At 45.2% G+C, this 22,207-nt stretch overlaps 1 protein-coding gene across 1 annotated transcript; it reads left to right on the top strand.

Moving 5' to 3' along the window:
- Positions 1 to 2,682: 2,682 nt before the first annotated feature.
- On the top strand, positions 2,683 to 21,252 carry LOC309794753 (uncharacterized protein C16orf78; the record flags this gene model as incomplete). The annotated part of the gene is given in 8 exon segments (XM_082606644.1): positions 2,683 to 2,704; positions 2,707 to 2,831; positions 6,630 to 6,743; positions 9,748 to 9,934; positions 17,888 to 17,987; positions 17,989 to 18,116; positions 18,119 to 18,137; positions 21,105 to 21,252. Coding segments are annotated over 8 exon segments (843 nt in total).
- Between the last annotated feature and the right edge of the window lie 955 nt (positions 21,253 to 22,207).

The following is a 22,207-nucleotide window of genomic DNA, read 5'->3' as shown; positions in this document are numbered from 1 at the left end:
TTAGCTTGAGTCAGAGGACCCAGCTAAAGCACACTCAAAATCCTGACCCACAAAAACTGTGTGGTAGAAAATGCTTTTGTTTTAAGCAACTAAGCTTTGGGATGATCTGTCATGTAGCAACATGATAACTGATACAGCTCCCCTACCCACACACAGACTTATCAGCAGAGGACAGATAATTGAGGTGTTTGAGCACAATCTCTGTCCAATCTGATATGCAGGTGTAGACACAGAGACAATGCTTAGGAAGCTAGACTTAAATATACAAACAAGAATATAAATAATTTAATCAGAACTTCAGCAGCTTCATACCATAGGGAAGACAGGATTCCCAGATTCCCAGACAGGGATTGTCTGATTCACAGAGCCTGAGGAAGTTACTTTAAAAATAAACAAATGAAAAAACAGTAACAATAAACCTTGGGGGCAGAGGGGTGAATCAGAATCTAAAGTTATTACTATACTTTTTAAATGTCCAATTGTCAACAAAAAGAAATTACAAGTTATACAAAGAAACAGGAAAGTGTGACATATACTCAGAAAACCAGCTGTCAGTAGAAACTGAGTGTTCCCAGATGTTGAATTGAAAGACTTTAAATACCTATTAAAATATGGTCAAAGAACTAAAGTAAACCATGTTTTAAATTTTAAATGAAAGCATGACAACAATGAATCAACAAAGAGAGATTCTAAATAAGGAGAAAGAAATTATTTTTTAAAAGGGGATATTCTGGGTTTGAACAGTACAATTGAAATGAAAATTATACTAGAAAGGCTCAGCATCAGATTATACATGGCAGAGGAAAGAAGATTGAACCTGAAGATAGACTGATAGAAATTATCCAATCTGAAGAACAGAGAAGAGAAAAATTGAAGCAAAATGAACAAAGCTTTAGAGACCAGAGGGACAACATTAAGCCTGCCAACAGATGTATAATGGAAGTCCAGAAATAGAGAAAAGGGCAGGAAAAAAGTAATGGAAAAGAAAATGACCAACATCTTCCAGAATTTAATGTCTTTAATGTATTTAAAGACATTAAATACATATCCAAAAAATTCAACAAATCGCAAGTGGGATAAATACAAAGAGATTCACACCTAGACTCATCATAGCAGACATTTGAAAGACAAAAACAGAGAAAAATCTGCAAGAGAAAAATGACATATATGCAGGAGAGTAACAATATGATTAGCAGCTGACTTCCCACATAAAACAACAAAAGGCAGAAGAGAATGAAATAACACATCAAAGTGCTGTAAAAAAATGGTTAACCAAAAATTCTATTATCCAGCAAATTTTTCTTCAGAAATGAAGGCAAAAATAAAAGCACTTCTACATACACAAAGACTAAAGAATTCATTGCTAAAATCCTGCAAATATATTGTAAAACAAATGAAGCCAGATACAAAAGACTACTTGTGTTTGATGTATGATTCTACTTATATAAAACCCCAACAGACAAAAGAAATCTATGAAATTAGAAGTCAGAGTAGTGCTTACCTTTGGAGGGAGGTAGTGACTAGCAGGGGCCATAAGGAGGAATTTCTGGAGCATTAGTTACTTGTGATTCTGGCACACTTCTTCATATAGTTTCCATCAAAAAAGTTTACTAAAACAAAAAAGGAAGCTTGATCATGTCACTCCCTCCCCTACGTTTGATTCCCTTTATTGTTTTCCCTTTGCTTCCCTTTCCTTCCCAGTCTCAGCAAACCTGTGACCTCCAAGGTGCTCTCTGGTCCAGCCTCTGCCCACCTCTCCAGCATCATTTCTCATTACCTAGTACACTAGCCACCTTGGCCTTCTGCTGTTCCTCAAGTGTTCCCTGCTTCCATCCTGCCACAGGGCCTTTGCACATGCTTGTCCCCCTGGTCCAGAGCCCCATTGAGACCGGCTTACCCTTTAACTCCAGCCACTCCCTAAGTGTGATCTACTCACTACCCATCCAAGTCTAGTTCTTTTGTTTTGTTTAGTTCTTAGAATTATATTCCTTTCCTTCAGAGCACTCATCTTCATTTGTCATTATGGATTCACAGGGTAATTATTTGACTGCTGTTTTGTCTTTCTCACTAGCCCATAAGTTTTAGAAGTTCTGACTATGTTTTTATCTTGTGTTGTATCTCCAGCACCATGCCTGGCACATAGTAGGCATCTGATAACTATCTGTTCAATGACTATAAAACTAATTAAGGCTATACAAATCTTGATTCTAATTAGAGCACATTGTGGAAAGCCTACCAGACTAAGAAATTTTAGATTTTTTTTTATAAGCTACAAGGAGTCATTGAAGGTTTTGGAGAAGAGATATGTGAGCTGAGCTTTGTTTTAATAAGATCTCTGTAGAAATGGAGGTGGAGAGCCCATAAAGGAGGCTGTGGCAGAGTCCAAGTGACGGACAGTGCCTAAAGAGGGACAGTGGCCATGAGGGGAAACCAGTGTCTTGCTCCACTCTCACCCCCATGGACAGTCTGACAGTGACCTCACCATCACCCTCTGAATCTCCTACCCTTAAAGGTTAATATCCCGGCTCCGGCCTAACGCTGCCCTTTATGTTCACATTTATGTTCACATCTAGGGGACAAAACCCTACCATCTGAGTCATCCAGGCCAGCAACCAGAGGCAGAGGGTTCAACAAAGCAAGAGTGTACCACCTTTCCGCCCAAGGCATGACCAAGGCTCCATGATGACAGAGCAATCAGAGGACCTGAGGATTCCCTGCCCACAGAGAGGAAGCATGTGTGGAGGACGGCCGAGGAGAGGCGGATGTCAGACCTCGCGCGGGTGTTGGAGTGGCTGGAGCGGAGGCAGGGGAAGAAGAAGCAAGCTCTCCAGGTGTGTACTGTCAAAGAAAACGTGCAAGGAAGCCTTCATTCGAGACTACTACCGTATGACGTGATGGGGTGGGGGAGGGTTTGCAGCACTGGGGTGGGCCAGTAGAAAAGCACCGGAGGACATGGGGAGAGATTGTCACTGTGATCAGGCCATCCTTGTTGGCTAATTATCCCTATGTAGTTAGGCTCCTACCCTCCCACAGAGACTGGGAGGTGGGAATGCTATCTTTCCTGATGATTGCATTTCAAAGGGATGGCTCCCAAGCTCTGGAGAAAAACATTCCTGGATTATAAAGCTGGGCAAGAGGCTGGGAGAAGATTTACACCTCAAAGGGGCAGAGAAAGAATTTGCAGATGTAAATTGTCTAAAGGAATTGTTCTAGGAAAAGGGAGGACAAGGTCCTAGAGTCAGGAAGAAACCTACCTAGTTTAGTCGAGGTGAAGGGACCTTAAAGCCATGTTGGTCAGTGTTGGAGAAGGGCTGAGAGGCAATAGCTTCTAGGGTCTTGATGATCTCAGAATGGGTCCTCCCACTGTCCCCAGGCACTTCCATCCACATGATGGTCCCAGGGTCAGAGGGCATTCTCCACTTCCACTATCCCCACTGGGACTCCTGCTAACATACCTCTTCCTTTCTATCCTGCATTAGAACTAGTTGTAACTGCCTGTCTTAGTCCATTTGGGCTGCTACAACCAAATACCATAGACCAGGTGGTTTAGAAACAACAGAAATTTCTTTCTTACAGATCTAGAGGTTGGGAAGTCCCAGATCAAGGTGCCAGCAGATTTGGTGTCTGATGAAGGCCTGCTTCATGGTTCATAGATGGCTGCCTCCTTGCTATATCCTGATAAAGAGGAAGAGTCAGGAGAGCTCTCAGGGGCCTCTTTTTAAGGCCCTAGTCCCATTTATGAGGGCTCCACCCTCTGACATAACAACCTCCTGAAGTCCCCACCTCCTGACACCATCACAATAAGGAGTTAGGATTTCAGCATAGGAATTTAGAGGAACACAAACATTCAGTCTGTAGCACCACCCTTTCCTCTTTCTCCTGGAACTATGACAACCAATTTTGCCCCAGTTTCCCCCAGAGTTCCACTCTGGGCCCATCGTCTACAGAAAATTAGGCCATGTCCTTGGAAAGTGGTCTCCTCTGCACAGGATGCTACCTAATCTTGACTCCCCCGGCTCCCAGAGAAAAATGGGTGAAAATGGCATTACTAAGGACAATGATACCTTTTATTAAGCGTTTTCTGTGTGCCAGGCCCTGTGCTTACTGCAATGAGTTGTCTGGTCAACTGCTCCCAACAAGGCTACAAGGTAGGCACCGTTCTTACCACCAGCTGAAGGATAAGAAGCTGAGATGAAGAGGAATAATTTGCTTGAGCTCACAAAGCTAGTGAGGGGCCGAGCCAGGGCTCAAACTCAGATTTATCCAGTTTCCAAGCTCGTGGGCTGTCAGGCCCACGCACCATCACCACCTCCCCCTCTCCTGCTTCTCCCAGTTCAGCGACCCCTGCCTTTCAGGGGAGCTCCTGTTCTGGTTATGTGCTTACTTATCAATTATAGTCAGAGAGACCTGGAGTGCCAGTTCCATCAGATACGCGTAAACACATCTGACAAACATATTTTACTCTAAGGCGTTAGTGATTTACCTACCCTCCCCCTTCCCCCCATTTTTGGGCCTCTCAGAAATCATTTGCAGAAATCATATTCAGTTCTATGATGAATATGTTTGATCCCATCTCTTTATACTAAGAGTATATTCCTTTTTTAACATTTTTATTGGAGTATAGTTGATTTACAATGTTGTATTATTTTCAGGAGTACAGCAAAGTGAATCAGTTATACATATACATATATCCACTCTTTTTTTTAGATTCTTTTCCCATATTGGCCATTACAGAGTATTAAGTAGAGTTCCCTGTGCTATATAGCAGGTTCTTATTAGTTATCTATTTTATATACGGTAGCGTGTATATGTCAATCCCAATCTTCCAATTTATCCCTCCCCCTCTTTGTCCCCTGGTAACCAGAAGTTTGTTTTCTACATCTGTGACTCTACTTCGTTTTGTAAGTAAGTTCATTTGTACCATTTTTTTAGATTCCACATATAAGCGATATCGTATGATATTTGTCTCATAAGATTATACTCTAATAATGTTTTCACAGCTTTACCTTATATGTGGCTTTTATTGTAAATAAGTTTGGACCCAGGGAGGGAACAATTTAATTTGAAAATTCAGTTAAATCTTCAAGCATCATTACCATTGCCAGAAGCATTTGTATTTTGAAAGAAGCTCCTGAGAGAGAGGGTGATGCTTCCGTGGCACGTCTTGTATGGCAGGTGGTGGGGGACCCTTTAGTGAAGACGGTTGGAGGGGTGCTGTCTGCAGCCTCCTCTCCCTTCTCCTAGCAATCCAGGCTTTTCTCCACTTCAGCACGATTATGGAGCTACCCAGAGGGCTGTGCCCCTTGTGATTCATTTGCCATCCATGAAGACTCCTGAAGTTCAAAGTCTCAGCCACAGAGGCCACTGAATCATGGCTATTGCCATTTCCTTGGGTCTGTGGTATCACTACATCCATTCCACTCAGCTTCCTCCAAAAATGGGGGCTGGTAGCTACTCAGGTGACTCTTGAGGAGAGGCTGAGGGTTGAGAGGAGAAGGTGGGAGGTGGGCCAACCCCAGGGGAGCTGGCCTTAGTCTCTCTCTAATCACCCTGCAGCATCAGCCCTGGCCCCAGCTTGCACCCCTTCCCCCCACTAAGCCAAACAAAACCCTGAAGTTGAGTAGCACCCCGTCCTTTGACGACCTTAAGCAGGACCTTGGACAGCTTCCTTCCACACATCCGGATGGCTTATCAAAACCCTCCTTCCGCCCATACCTTGTCGCTAACATTCATGGAAGACTTAGCACTTCTGTGCAGTGATTCATGTATTTCCCATATAACCCTAGGAAGTAGGTTCTGCTATTGTCCCCGTCCTCAGAGAGAGCCCTTGCCCAAGGTTGCTCAGCCACTCAGACATAGAGCAGGATTGCAAGCTGAGCCGTCAGCCCTGGAGACGTCTCAGCCATCACCCCGTGACTCCGACACCCTACGGCACACCCGAAGAGGAGACCTAGTTGATTCAACTTCCCCACGATGCTCCAGCGCCCCACGCCCACCCCTTAGAGATGGGCCTGGATGTGCGTCTGTGGGCCCCTCCTCCGATGGGCCCTGATGCTCCCTAAGGAGCCTTACTCTCTCCCTGGGTGCTCCTGGTGGCAGCTTTCAGAGCCGAGCACACGTGCTCTGAATGGGCTTGCATGTGCCTGACCTTCCTTTCCCAGCAGGCAGACAGGAGCACCCAGGGAAATAGAAAGGCAGGAGGCACTGTGATCACAGCTCTGGGAGGACAAGGCAGTGTTGGAGCAGGGCAAGGAGAGGAGGGGTTCTGGGCAGAGGGGGCAGCCCTGACTGGGCTTGAAGACTGGAGGTCACGGTAGGGAAGTGGCAGCGAGAGAGGCCATCTGAGGGCCAGAAGGAATACCTACCAGGCTGGGGCATGGGGCCCTCACTTGGAAGGCGATAGTGATGGATTTTGAGGTGGAGAGGGACAGCCAGACCTGGGGTTGGAAGGCCATCCTGGGGGTGGTGTGATATGGACACCAGGTGCGTCAGGAGGCAGAGGGGCTGCGAGGGGGAACGGGAGCGCCAGAGTGGGTGCGAAAGCTGGGGGGCACCTTCCACTCTGCAGGGTGCAGGGCTGGTCTGTGCCCAGTGGGACAGCCACAGGGTTTTTCTCCCTGTTCTTTCAGAAGAACAAACCCAAGGTGGTGATGCTCTCTGCAGCACCTGTGAAGGCAGAAAAGAAAGCCAAAAATGTCCAGAAACAGCAGGGAGGGAACCACCAGGTGGCATTCTCTAAGCAGGTGACACGGCCCCACCATGGTCTCCACGTGAAGGAGGGGCCCCCACTCTGCTCCTGCGCGGGATCGGCTACTTTTGTTTTAATTTAAAGCTCCAAAATTCATTCCTGCCCCACACTAGCATCCAAATGGATTCCCTGGCCCCTCCACCCATCCAGCCCCCACCCAACACTCTGCACACCCCGGTGGGAAGACTTGCATCCCTGTGGTAGAGTTCATTCTTCCCGGGTGCCACCTCCCTCCCCTAAATCACTCAGGAGTGCCACTGGAAAGAGGAGACCGCCAGCGAAGGCTGTGGTTTCCAAGGTCCCTCATGAGCTATAGGGACAGGAGGGAGGCCCTGGTGAGCAGACACCAGTGTGCATCCCTGTCCCAGTGTCCCGGCACCCAGAGCAGGACTCTCCTTAGGTCCCCTCGCCTGCCTTTCAGCAAGCCCTTGAACTTGCTCATTTCGGGAATGAAGGAGGCGGAGCCAGATCCCTGTTCTCTAGCCTGTAATGTCTCTCCAGCTCCCCTCCCAGGCCTCAGGGCAAAGCTCCAGAAAGGATGAGGAAGCCTCTGCTCTATACTGAAGCCTCTACAGAGTGGAAGCAAAGGGAAAATGCCTCAACAGCATGACCCCGAGCAACTACCCCAAGGATGCACCTAGGAAATCTGGTAAGGGAAGCGCCTTGGTCCGGATGCCAGAACTGTCCTCAGAACTGCCCTCCTATCAGAGGGACCAAAAGCTCACAGCATCCTTAGGGCAGCACCATCCATGTCAACCCAATCTCTGTGTGTGCAGGAGCCCCACGTGACTGTTTGGGGAATCAGAGCACAAGGGGGTGTGACCCGGACAGGAGGCGAGCGAATGTCAAGGCTCAGCTGGCACCAGGGTGTTCTCTTCTCAGGAAGCCAGTATAATGTCCCCCAGGTTCCTGAAGCCATTTTGGTGATATCAACCTCATGTCCAAATGATCTAATTAGTTTAGATACTGTGACGATGTCAAGGTGCTACAGAAGGTACCACACCTGCTGGCTTGAAATCTGCCAGGCGATGCTTGCACCCAAGAAGAGGTGGGCTTGGGTTATGCCAGATACCTATTGCCAAGACTGCCTGAGTTCAAACCCCAGCCCCACCAATCGATAACAATTATATATGAGATGTTATATAATCCCAAGCCACTCCAACTCTGGGGTCTAGTTTTCACATCCAGAAAATGAAACATAACATTACCTGCCTCACAGTATAGTTGTGGGTTGAGGCACGGAACATACTTAGCCTGATACAGAGTAGGTGCTCAATAAATGTTAGCAAATGGTTATTTCTAAGTAAAACATTTTGCTAACGTTCTCTGGTGGTCTGTGTTGGAAAAACAGATGCATTTATTGGGCCTGGCCCCTTGGGATGGAGGCGTATGGTAAAAAAGAAATCTGGAAGGGATTCCAATTAGCCCAAAGGAAGAGGGGCAGGAGACTTCAAGCAGGGGCTCGTTCTCCTGTACAAACTGCCCCCACTGTGCCCAAGAAAAGCTCTTTTTTTCTATTTCATTGAAAAAGTCATTGTAACCAAACTGTAGTTACTTGCCTGTCAGAATTAAATATGATTGGCTCTAAATGCAAGGCAGGATCCTGGACTGAATCCTAAAATAGCTCTTCAGTGGAAAAACTGGTGAGACCCAAAAAAGCTCTGTAACGTGCCCATGTTAATTGCTTGTTCCCTGCTTATGTAAGATGTTAACATTAGGGGAAACTGAGTGAAGCGTGTATAGGAACTCTCTGTACCATCTTTGCAACTCTTCTGTAAATCTTAAAGAACTCCAAAATAAAAAGTTTATTTAAAAAGTAGAAAGAGGGCTTCCCTGGTGGTGCAGTGGTTAAGAATCCACCTGTCAATGCAGGGGACACAGGTTCGAGCCCTGATCCAGGAAGATCCCACATGCTGCGGAACAACTAAGCCCGTGCGCCACAACGACTGTGCCCTAGAGCCCACGAGCCACAACTACTGGGCCCGCGTGCCTAGAGCCCGTGCTCCGCAACAAGAGAAGCCACCGCAGTGAGAAGCCCGCGTACCGCAACAAAGAGTAGCCCCCACTCACCGCAACTAAAAAAAGCACGAGCGCAGCAATGAAGACTCAATGCAGCCAAAAATAAAAAATAAATAAAAAATAAATAATTTTTTTTTAAAAAGTAGAAAGAGATTGACTTATGTCCTGTGGGAAGTCCCACACCTTCCCCAAGTTTCCCGTCACTCTCAGTGTCCTGATCCTGCTGGGACCCTGAGCATCTCTAGGTCTCACTTCCAGTGGCTGTTTCCTTCTCCCGGCTCTCTGCCAACCCAAACACAGAACACATTCCCTTCACTTCTCCCCAAACCTTTCACATGAAGCCTTTATGTATAAGCAGACTTTACTGAAGGTTTCAGGCAACAAAGGGAAATAATTACATCACAGACTTACACAGCAAACATATTAGAAGTCGATTATGATCCCCTCTTGTTCTTCAAAATCCTTTGTCCCCTGCCACCAGATTTCCCTGGCTACATTTCCTGCAGGGGTGGCCTCCAGATGTTTTCCTCAACCCCAAGACTAGGGCTAGAGGCAGACAAGCCAGGTACCCAAGTCACAACATTTAAGGAGGTGCTCTCTCTCAGGTGCCAACCCTGCACTTTCATGAGCCTGAAAGCAAGCACCTCCTTAAATTTTGTCCCCTGGGCACCTCGTTTGTCTCACTCTAGTCCTGGTTCTGCTCAGCTCTCCCTCTTCTCTCTTTCCTCTCCCCTCCATTCCATCCTCTGCCTTCCTTGCCCCGCACATTCCCATTGGCTTCTTACATCAAGGGATCACTTTGTTTCCTTTGTTTCACTGTCTCATTCCACACTCAGTGTAATCTATCAAGATATTTTTCTAAACAAAGGCCGTTCCTTCCCTAAGAGAAACTCTCATGCAAGTCGATTCATTTTTTTCATTTTACGGAACAAGGACGCCAGCAGGGCAGGCTGACTCGCCAGCTATTTGGTCTTCTGCAGTTCCCCCTGCATCTGCCCAGCCCTGTCCCGCACAAAACCACCCTGTTGGAGAGCAGTCTTCCTTCTCCTAATGTAATACAACCAATGGCCACTGGGGGTCAGCAGGTGCTCATGCCCCTCAAGTGCAGCAGCTCTTCAGAGGTATCCAGGAACCACCTGGGCATCCAGGCGTGGCACCCAGGACTGAGTCAGGGCTGAGCCTGGGCACAGTAATGGGAACTTACTGCGAAGGCTGTCAGGAAGCCTGAAATGAGTGAGCAGGATCTGGTTTGGGAGTGAAGATCAAGACAAAGCAGCCTCTAGGAAGGGCGTAGAGGCAGTTAAGGGCTAAAGCAGGAGTCTAAGAGGGGATAAGTGTAGATCAAGGAAAAGTATTCTAGACCAGAACATCTGTTTCTAACCTCCCTCAGCCCCACTCAGCACCCAAATCATTAGTGTCATTTTAAAGAACCAGATCCCCTGTGTGTCCCAAGTTCCCTGTCGGAAGAGTAAGCTATTTCCACTCTCCACGTCATGGTCCTGTGTGACCTGGTGGGCGTGACCATCAAACATTCCCCACCACCTTCGGGACTGGAATGTGACAACTCAGCCTGTGCAATCACACCCACTCCTGCTCTTCTGTGTTCTCAGTGTTGTGATGGCCACAAAATCAGGATCTGCAAAACGTTGTGAGTGTTCTGAATGAATGATATTAACTGTCCCTGGCTCCAGAACACCAAAGCTAATAGAAACAACAGTGACAACACCCATGTGGAATACTTTTGCTTTTCAGAGCAGACTGTTTCGCCTTTGTCACCTCACCTAATTTTCACAAAAACTCCCACTCAGGGCTTCCCTGGTGGCGCAGTGGTTGAGAGTCCGCCTGCCGATGCAGGGGACACGGGTTCGTGCCCTGGTCCAGGAGGATCCCACATGCCGCGGAGTGGCTGGGCCCGTGAGCCATGGCTGCTGAGCCTGCACATCTGGAGCCTGTGCTCCGCAACAGGAGAGGCCACAACAGTGAGAGGCCCGCGTACCGAAAAAAAAAAAAAAAAAAAAAAAAAAAAAAAAAAAAAAACCACTTCCACTCACTTCCTTTAAACTGCTGAAATGCCCCTGTGCCTCCACTGATTACCATTTGGCACATTCAGGATGCCACAGCCTGCGGCCACTCCCTTCTCCTCCATTGCCTCTCCTCCCTTGAATTCCCTGAGCACACTTTCTTCTACTTTCTTTCCTCTTTCACCACCCTCTCCTGGTCCCCTCTGAGGGCTCACCCATAAATGTTGATTCCTTGTCCCCCTCCCAGTACAGCCTCTAGGTCAGCCCAACCCAGACTCAAGGCAGAAAGAGATCCATATGGCTAAGCTGAAGCTGCGGTCTTGGGTCACCTCACTTCCGTGAATAAAAGGGTGCAAATATTCCCATTTGGTGGGCTTCTTTCCCCTGCTTCATCTGATTTCCATAAGGCTTCTCTGACCCACACATAATTTCCACTTAAATTTATTAACCTCATATATTTCTAACTTGCTACTAACCAACCTTCCCTTCTTTCCCCCTTCCCAGACCTAAATTTCCCCTCTGAATTCCCCACTGATCAGTACTGCCATTCCCATCCCATTATACGAGTTTCCTGGCTGATTCTATCCAAAGGAGTGGCTTTAACCACTGTCTAGTGAATTCCAAATCCAAATCTCCAGACAGCCTTTTCTCTTGAGCTCCATCTACATGCCTGCTCCCAGTGTTAGTTTGGATGTCCCTCAGGCTCCACAAACCCCCATGCCTCCCCTTCCCAGAGGCCATCACATGGGCTAGCACTGGCCCAGCACAGTGGCCCAAGTCAGAAGTTGTCTCCCTCCACAACCCTTTATGACCCATTACTGGGTCCTGGAGATTGTACCTCCTTCATACCTTTCATCTCTTTCATTCCCTCTCCACTTTAACTACTGTTATTTTAGTTTAACCCCGATCCTGTTCCACCCTAAGAACCTCCAATAGCTTTCCTCCTCTATGGCTACCAAACTGGCCTTTCTAATTTATTTGGGTCTTTATATTTAAAGGGAGTTTCTTAGAGGCAGCAGATGATTGGGCCTTGCATTATTTTCAATCCAGTCTGATAATTTCAATCTTCCCATTGGGATATTTAGACCATTTACACTGAATGTAATCATTGATATGGTTGAGTTTAAACCTACCATGTTGGTATTTGTGTCTAATTTATTCCATCTATTCTTTGCCCTCCTCTTCCTGTTTTTCTGCCTTCTTTTGGGCTGAGTAGTTTTTGTGATTCCATTTTATCTTCTTTGTTGGCTTGTGAATGATAACTCTTTGTTGTGCTATCTTAGTAGTTGCTTTAGGGTTGACAGGATTCATCTTTGACATATCACAGCCTACTTTCACCTCATAGTCTGTATCACTCATGTAGAACATAAAGAACTTACAAGAATATACTTCCATTTCTCCTCTCCCAACCCTCAGGCTATTATTGCCATTCATTGTATTTCTCCACAAGTTATTATAAACCCCACAATACACTGTTATTACTCTTGCTTTAAGCAAGTATCTTTTAGAGAGACTTCAATGTTTATCCATAATTAACATTTCTAGTGCCCTTCATTGCTTTACATAGGTCCAGCTTTCTGCCTGGAGCCATTTCCTTCGGCCTAAAGGTCTTCCTTCAACGATTCTTATGGTGTGGGCTTGTTGGTGACAAATTCCTTCAGCTTTTATATATCTGAAAAGGTCTTTATTTCACTTTTGTTTCTGAAAGGTACTTTTGCTGAGTGTAGAATTCTAGACTGACAAGCTTTTTTCTTCAATGCTTTAAAGTTGTGCTCTGCCTTCTAGCTTGCATTGTCACCAGTGAGAAGTTGACTGTCATCTTTATTTATGTGTTCCCTGTAATGTATCTTTTTCCTCTGACTTCTCTGGAAGTTTTCAAGCATCTTGATTATGATGTGTCTTGATGTCGTTTGCTTCATGTTTCTTGTGTTTGTGTCTGTGGTTTGTTGAGATTCTTAGTTTATAGTTTCCATCATATTTGGAAAATTTTGGACCATTATTGCTTCAAATATATTTTCACTCCTCCACTCTCCTCCTCTCCTTCAGGCACCACAATTACACATATCTGAAGTTCTGCAACTCAGTAGGGTTTTTTCCCAGTCTTTTCTCTCTGTGTTTCATTTTGTATAGTGTCTGTCGCTATGTCTTCAAATTCACTGATTTTTCCTTCTACGATACCTAATCTGCTATTAATCCCACCCAATGTATTTTTCATACTAGACATTGTAGTTTTCATGTCTAGAATTTCAATTTGGGTCATTTTCAGCCTTCTGTGCCTTGCCTTAGCATGCTCAAGCTTTGTTGAACATACAGAGCTATACAGTTATAATAGCTGTTTTAGTGGTCTTGTCTACCAGGTCTATCTATGTAGTTTCCTCTCCTGCATAACTAGTATTCAGCTGAGAGAAGCTTCTGCAGATCTCTGCAGCTCTCCATGCAGTTTTCTCCTGTTACTCTGCCCTGTGAATTCTAGCTTCCTTGGCCCATGTAAATTGTCTATTCTCTCTCCCCAACTCAGGGAAACTGCTAGATACTATCTAGGTTTTCCTCTCCTTGTGCTGCAACCTGGAAGCATCTCCCAGCTCTCACCTGGGGCTCCCATGGGACTCACTTCTTCCTTTTCTCAAGGGCCACTGCCCTGAGTTACCTGTTGTCCAATGTCTGAAAAAGCCTGTTTCATGTATCAGGCCCCACTTTATAGCTGCTTAAGATGGAAGGATAAATCCAGTCCCTGTTACCCTATCTTGGCTGAAAGCAGAAGTCTCACATTGGCTTTTCCAAAGCACAAACCTGATTGAGTGCAATGGCAAGTCATTGAAAAATTTTAGGAAGGAAGCTACCAAGTTAGATTTGAATTTTTAAAAGGTGACTCTGGCTAAGGGCCAGTAAAAGATGCTGGGAAAACACTGGGAACACATTTCCAAAGTAAACCTTGACAAAGTCTGCACATCTAGACTAAGGAAATGGAGCTCATTGGGCTTTCTGTCCTTGCCCACTATGCTCAGAGCATTCTGCCCATGCCAGGCAAGGGTGCATTCCTAATGCACAGAGTTGGAGGGCAGTTACCAACTCTGTCTCCATGAGTACAGAGTAGTCCCTGGAGTCCCAAACATAGCTCACCAGAAATCTTAACTTATCTGTTCAGCCATGGACTCAGGAACATGGGACATTTTGTCCAAGAGGGTAGCCAGAACAGGCTCCCAGAAAAAGGCACTGACAACCTGGGTTCACATTTTCCTGGATCCACCACTGTCTATGGCATCTTGGGCACATGACTTAATCTCTCCAATCCTCCACTTTCCCATTTGTTCAATGGATGTGACATGGTTGTGAGACTGTAGTTGCCCCCCTCCCTAGAAAGGCTTTAGAACACTGCCTGGCACATAAGTTATGCAATAAATGTTAGCTAATATGTAAAATTATCATTACCTTTTCTAGTACTACTCTTCTTTCCTATGTGAGACCTACCTTGACCCAGAAGAGGATCAGATGTCTCAGGAAAGGCTATGGCCCTTTCTCCAAGGGATTTCAATTTGTGTCAATGAAGACGTGTAGCTCAGGATTCTCCTGGAACATAGGACCAATTTCCACCATGCACAACCAGACTGCTAACACCACCTGACCCTATCACTCTATTAGGGGCCAGCTGTCAGTTTAGAGAGCCATACTGGACATAAAGATTCCAGTTCAGCCACTGACTCATTATGAGACCTTGGGCAAGTCAAAGCTTCTCTCCAGGCCACTGGCCCTCCATTTATGTAATTGTAGAAGGCCTAGACTCCCCCAGACATATCCTGGTAAAATTCCTGAATTTTATTTATGAAATCTTGCAAGCTTACAGGAAGAACAACTTACGAAGGAAAAAGAGTCAGATTAGCATCAATCTAGAAGTGAAATGAACACCTATAGACTACTGAGAGCAAAGACTTATAGTCTCATAATCCTATCCTCAGCCCGTATATAAGTTACCGTCGGGGTGAATGAATGATATTTGCAAATTCAGAAATATTTAGGGACTTTCTCAGCCATTTATCCATTCATCTATAGAAAATGCCCTAGAAGAGAGCAGAGGCACCAAATTAGGAAATAATTGGTGTAAAAATCAAAATCTAGATACACACTTAAAATCACGTGATATAGGGCTTCCTTGGTGGTGCAGTCGTTGAGAGTCTGCTTGCCGATGCAGGGGACACGGGTTCATGCCCCGGTCCGGGAAGATCCCACATGCCGCAGAGTGCCTGGGCCCGTGAGCCATGGCCGCTGGGCCTGTGCGTCCGGAGCCTGTGCTCTGCAACGGGAGAGGCCACAACGGTGAGAGGTCCGCATACCGCAAAAAAAAAAAAAAAAAAAAAAAAAATCACGTGATATAGAAAGAATAAAAAAAGATAGGCAAAGAGGTAATAAGAAATGCAAACATATGAAGTAGATTTAAGGCTAAAAGAAACAACAGGGTAAAAGAGGGATATTTTTAAATGTTGAAGAGAACAAACTACACACAACAAAAAAATAGTAGTTAAATAGATAAACATTTAGAAATGCAAAGAGAATCTGACAAAAATAAAGTTATAGTAGGAGACTGCAAAATACCTCTTTCAGAACCTCTTTCAGACAGATCAAAGAGACAATTACAGTAAGTGCCTAGAAGAATCTAACAATGTAATTAACAAACCATAACTTTATAGTTGAACAGAGAACACACATTTTTATATGGCCAAAGAATATTTCTAAAAATCATCTGCATGTTCATCAAAAGAAAACATTAACATTCAAAATAGTAAAGATTTTAGGGCCACCTACAGTATCCTAAAGCAATAATTAGAAATAAAATTAGAATTAAAATATAATCTCAACAGAAATTAAGAAACACTCCTAAAATACCATTATTTCAAAGAAAAAAACTATTGAAAATAAGTCTGTTTCATACCCAAATCCATGGGATGAAGGCAAAATCTATGCCCAGAAGAAAATTTACAGCAAAAACTAAAAGTAATCGTTCTTATCTGTATAAAACAAACAAAAAATTAACACTTTTATTAATTTAATGATATAGAAGAAATAATTAATATGAAAAAGAGAGAATTAATACATTAAATACCAGCTAACTTTAATGAAATACAAGATTAAAAGTAGTTAAAAGGATAAATCCAAAGCCAGCTTTTTAAAAAACCAAGTGACAAATAGTATGAAATTATCATGAGCCTTGCCAAAAGAAGAGTCAAAAATATACAAGATTTTATATGAGAAAGGATGCATAAGCAAAGATAAGAAATACATTAAATGAATGAATTATAATAGAATACTATATGCACATCTACACAATACCTTTGAAAATCCAGCATAAACGAATAATTTCCTATCAGACTGTAAATTATCAAAATGGACATAATAAAGAGTAGAAAAGTTGAATAGAGCAATTTCTGAGGTAAAAATTGAAAGATGGTAGACATTTTCCCACTACAAAAGGCACCAGGACAAATGATTTCACACCAAGTTCTACCTAACATTTAAAAAGCAAATAATCCCAATGTTACTTCAACTATTGCAGGCCATATAAAATACAGACATTTGTGCATTAATTTGACAAGCCATCATAACCTTAAACTTAAAAGATTAGGCAAAAAGTCAGGCCAATCTCACAATAATAGATGATTTTTAAATGATTTTTAAAATTTTAGCATAGACTTAACGTATGAAAATATAGCAAATATATCCACGTATGAAATGAATAATAAACCGTGACCAGGTGGGATTTATTATAGCAGGTTACGAATGGTTAGGTTAATCAATATCAAGATATCTAATAACATAATTTATTACATCAAGAAATTAAAGGAAAACCATATGATCAGTAGATGATAGAAAAGCAATAAATAGAATCAAGCAATTATTACTAATAAAAATTCTATGTAAACCAAGATTAAAGCTGCTAAATATTATAAAACATATTCCAAAAATAGTGGCAAATATCATTCTAAATGAGGAAATGCTGAATCACTTTAATTAAAATCAGGAACAAAATGAGGCATGACTGCTATCATCATTATTGACATTGTTTTGGAGGGTCTGTCAAATGCAACATGTCAAGAAGAGTACATAATTTTTATAAACAGTAGGAGGGATATATTTTCATTTTTCTCCTGATATGATTGCCTTTCTACAAAACTCAAGAAACTCTAGTCAAAAAATAATAAAATCTGGTATGGTTGTTGGTGTACTAGAAAAAAACATTTTAAACAGTAGTGTTTTCTCTATACTAGTCACACCAGTTAGAAATAGAAATGAAAAGAAAATATTCCACTCGCACACGTAAAAATCTGTAAAATACAGAGGAGTATGTTTAACAAGAAAATAGTTAAGGTCTCCAAGCTCTAGTCCCAACGGTATTTCACTCAGTACAAACCCCATATTTGGGTAACATCAGACCCTCACTATTTCATTTCATGTATGTGTGTCTTTGTGCATGCTGTTCCTCCTGCCCGCCCATGCTGTTCCTCCCTTTTTCATCTGATAAACTATTTGTCCTTTAAAAATCCAGCTCAAGGGGCTTCCCTGGTGGTGCAGTGGTTGGGAGTCCACCTGCCGATGCAGGGGACATGGGTTCGTGCCCCGGTCCGGGAGGATCCCACATGCCGTGGAGCGGCTGGGCCCGTGAGCCATGGCCGCTGAGCCTGCGCGTCCGGAGCCTGTGCTCAGCAACGGGAGAGGCCACAACAGTGAGAGGCCCGCGAACCGCACACACACACACAAAAAAAATCCAGCTCAAAGTTGATCTCCTCTGATACTTTCCCCTAACCCCCCTTTAGGCTAACGTTCACTTTAGGTGAATTTTCTCTGGGGAGGGAGAAAAGATTGAGAGAAGGAAATGAAAGAAAGGAGAGAAAGGGAATGAGTTGAGGAGATGAAGGGAAAGGAGGGAGAAAAAGATGAATGGGGATTAAACAAATACTAAGAAGGAGAACCTGCCAAAGCCTTGAAAAGACCTCATGTCTCAGTAATGTCTGAAGCCCTTGCAGCCTTCCAGGCCTCATCCCCTTCCTGTCCACCCTACTGCTCACCCCTACCAGGATCTAACTCCCTGGTGACATCTGTCCAATTTCAGACTTAGACATCAAGGATGAAATCACCCAAGAGTCCACTCAGCGCTCAACGCCATACCATCGACAAAGCATCATAGAACCCATGTTACAGGATGCTATCTGTCCCACGGAAGTCGACCCTCTTGCGAGATTGGGTTGGCAAGACGTCCGACACCTCCTACGAGCGTAAGCTGAAGAGCCTCATGGAGAAGGTCAGCGAGCCCAAGATGGAGATGGTGAGGACGCTGAAGCCAAGGAGGTGCTGAGCTGCCGGTGAGCAGCCCTGTGCGGGTGGGGCTGGGCGCATTCTGCAAGACCAGGCTTTGCTCACGACTGTCTGTGGTTCATACACCTGGGCTGAGCCCAGAGCAAGGGAGGGTGGCTGCAGCATGTCCGGGCTCTGTCTTTGAGTCCCAGAGGGCTGCTCCAGGGCTGAAGCTGCTGGGTTTCTGAGCAGCCTCACTCGCTAGAGGATCGTCTCCTGAATGGACACGACATTTAGGTGCTGCCAATTTGATGGCACGCCTTTGGACACATACACAACCCTTCTAAAATTTCTATTTGTTTCACAAAAGAAACCATGAATATTATTTTTATTATTATTATTATTTTTTTTTTTTTATTGCGGCACGTGGGCCTCTCACTGTTGTGGCCTCTCCCATCGCAGAGCACAGGCTCCGGACGCGCAGGCTCAGCGGCCATGGCTTACGGGCTCAGCCCTCCACGGCATGTGGGACCTTCCTGGACCGGGGCATGAACCCGTGTCCCCTACATCAGCAGGAGGACTCTCAACCACTGCGCCACCAGGGAAGCCCCATGAATATTATTCACAAAGGAAAGAATGAGTTGTTTGCGGCCTTGTTTTAACAGGAAACTCCCCCAAGGTCCTTTACACTAATGGTGTTGACTTGCTGATGACAGTAGCCGCCATTCCCAGGGCTACCTGCTGTGTGTTTGGGGTGTTAGACTCCAAAGGGACCATGAACAAAGTATGAAACCATTTGGTATTTACTGCTCTTACCAAGGGGTCTCACTTCTTGCTTGCTCTTTGTCATACTTATCAAGACCCACTGGTTTTCAGCAACACCAAACAGCTTGGTTTCTGCCCGCAAATCCAAGCATCCCTCCCCAGCCCAATGTTATTCTTTGCTGTAAAGATGTAACTGACAACACTCAGAAACTTTGGCAAAGGAGGAAATAGGACAAGAGACTAAGGTAGTCAGCCTTGTAGAGTTCACAGCAGTGAACTCACCTGTAGATTCCAGACGGCCTCAGATGCCTGGCATCCGAGGGCCCCATCACACCGTCCTGCTCTGCTGGCTGACTGGCTGGGGGATGGAGGGGTGGAATGGCTAACTGGCTGAAAGATGGACAGGCAGTCTCCTCGACTAGAGGGGGCTTCTGGCTCATGCCACCTCCACAGCTGGATGACTTTGGCTATGGGTTTCAAATTGATAAAATGGTTTTAATTGACTCTGGCCAAAGACAGCCTACCTGGGCTCCATGATTGGGAGATAAGAGACTTGGACAGGGTAGGGGGAGAGAATATTTGGAGAGATGGCAATTAACAAGCCATTAGAAAAGCACCCAAGAAAAAGATGAAATTGTCCTTTGCAATCTTAGTGAGCGTCCACAGGTAGATATGTGTGAGATTGCCCCCTGGGGCTGGGTTGGTCAGAGAAGGGTGGGGCTGACCGGACCCATATCAGGGAAAGGTAGTACAGGTATAGGGGCTGGTGAGTGAGGTCTGAGCTGCCTGTAAGAACAGGGAAGCTCTGGTCAGATCTTCAAAGAGAAGGGAAGTTCCCTGGTGGCCTACTGGTTAGGATTTCAGGCTTTCACTGCCAAGGGCCTGGGTTCAACCCCTGTTGGGGAACTAAGATCCTGCGGGCCACAGGTATGGCCAAAAAAAAAAGAAAGAAGAAAAAAAGGAAAGAGTAGGGAGACCATTCCCAGTGGGTAGAAAAGCCAGGTTCTATCAATATGCAGCTCCTCCCCCCACATCTGTAGCAAATTAACCAACCAGAATGCAGCCAGAATCGGGGGCCTCCCTCCTTATACTAAAGCTGGGAGGAAGGTCAAAGTTGATGGTGGAATAAGGGATATGATGGCAGAGATACTGTCTAAATCACATAGATGGCATCAGTCCTATTCTTCAGTACAAGTCAGAATGGTGGGGCTTTAGCTAATATTTTAAATCAGTGTTTTCATTTTAATTTTTTAATTGAAAATTGTAATTGTTTGAATACTATTAAAAATACTCACCTCGGGCTTCCCTGGTGGCGCAGTGGTTGAGAATCTGTCTGCTAATGCAGGGAACACGAGTTCGAGCCCTGGTCTGGGAGGATCCCAATGCCGCAGAGCAACTGGGCCCGTGAGCCACAACTGCTGAGCCTGCGCGTCTGGAGCCTGTGATCTGCAACAAGAGAAGTCGCGATGGTCAGAGGCCCGCGCACCGCGATGAAGAGTGGCCCCCGCTTGCCACAACTAGAGAAAGCCCTCGCACAGAAACGAAGACGCAATGCAGCAAAAATAAATCAATTAATTTTTTTAAAAAAGTAACCACTTAAAAAAAAAAAAACCTCTCTTCCTACAATTTTCTCAGCCTTTATTTCCACTGTCCTGGATTTCCCCCAGTCCTCAGCCTCACTCAGATTATACACACATGGCAGTGATGAGAGAAAACACCTAACAATTTGCATCCCGGTTTTTTCTCCCCATGTGGCAACAACATCAGAGCCATATTGCATCTTCTTCTTCCTAATGACATTTTAACACTAGCAGAAGAGTCCTTGAAATGGATATTCCATTTTTTGCTTGACCGTTCCTCTGTTGATGGAATTTCCTATTTTCCTATTGCTGATATAACCCCAAAATAGACACTTTTGTTTATGTAGATTTTCTTTCCATTGAATTCTCTTCTTGGGATAAGGTGAGGACCTGAGTGAAATTACTGAGTCAAAAATAATAAACCTGGTTTTTTGGGGGGTGGGGCAGGAGGTGCTTGGCATATATGTTGCCAAATTGATTTCCAAAAGAGTTATACCAATAAAAACACCCACCAAGTCTGTGGGGTGTCCCAGTCTTTTATGAGACCTCTGTCAGCTCCAGAAAGTCTGGAGGGCCAGTCCCTTACAGAGGTCCCACACTGACGCTGTTTAACTCTAAGCTCTTTTCAATGAAGTTTGTGCCTGCAATGACTCCACCCTCAACTGACCGCTTTGGCCTTGTCTCGCACAGATACCTGAGGTTGTCCAAGAACAACATTCGAACTTTGCTCAAGCTGTGCAGGGATGCAGGGATGAACGTGGACATCCAACCCCACGTGGTCGAAGAAGAGATAGATGCTAAAAGGGTGTTCAACCGAAACATCAGTGTAGCCCTCTAAATAGCTCCTCTCCCCGGCCACCTCAAGCCCCCTCTGCTGTTCGACCCTCGGCCACCAGATGCCACCCTCTGGCACACCACACCTGGCTCTTCAGACTTGGGGTGTCCCCTTTCGACAGTGGCGATAAGGAAACAAGGCCAGACTGCTTGGATCATTGCACTGACGTAGTGTTTTGTCCTGTCATCCAAGTCAGAACCAACGCAGGAGAAACTATAGGTTTCCTCCCCACCCCCCAAAGAACACTCCTTGGAAAAGCCTTCTTAGAAAGGAAGTCTTAGAAGAAGTGAGAAATGGGAGCCCAGAGTCTCCAGAGGGATTTCAGGAGGGACAAAGTATCGAGGGGCTGCTGGGGACACATACACCCCAGGTCTTGCCCAACCATCCCCACTCCCTCCTGTGGCGGACACAGCTCTGTGGGGAGCTGGCCCTCTTGTGTGTAGGGTGGGGAGCTGATCGGGAGAGCAGGAGGGGGAGGACTCTGTCAACTCAGGTAAACAAGGATTACTCAGAGAAGTCACAGAGGGCAAGGAACTGGCTCAGAGTCACACAGGCGAGAAGCGGCAGGGCTGGGATGGGAAGAGTGTCCTCACTTTAGTCTCCCGTTCTTGCCTGACAGAGCTTCTGGCAAATCCTGCCCGACGGTTCGGAGATGCTGCCTTCCTCTCATGCAGCAACTGCCAATGGAGGTCCCTGTAAGCACTTCAAGTAAGTTCAAATCCCAACTGCCCCATTTACTAGCTGTGTGACTTTTGGCAAGTTACCTTCCTTCTCTGTGCCTTTGTTTCCTCATCTGTAAAATGGGGTTAAGGATGGAATCTGCTGAGCAGGGATGCTGAGAAGAGGAAACCAGAGCTTCCATGTGAAGCATGAAGCACAGACATTGACACACAAGAGCTCGATAAACGTGTGAGCTGTTTCCCTAGTTCCTGGGGTGGACGAGGAGCAGATTTCCCAG

This window comes from Mesoplodon mirus (assembly GCF_964341445.2).
Source record: "Mesoplodon mirus genome assembly, chromosome: 19".
Classification (NCBI taxonomy): domain Eukaryota; kingdom Metazoa; phylum Chordata; class Mammalia; order Artiodactyla; family Ziphiidae; genus Mesoplodon; species Mesoplodon mirus.
Note: the sequence above shows the minus strand (reverse complement) of the source record. Positions and strands in the feature narration are given on the sequence as shown.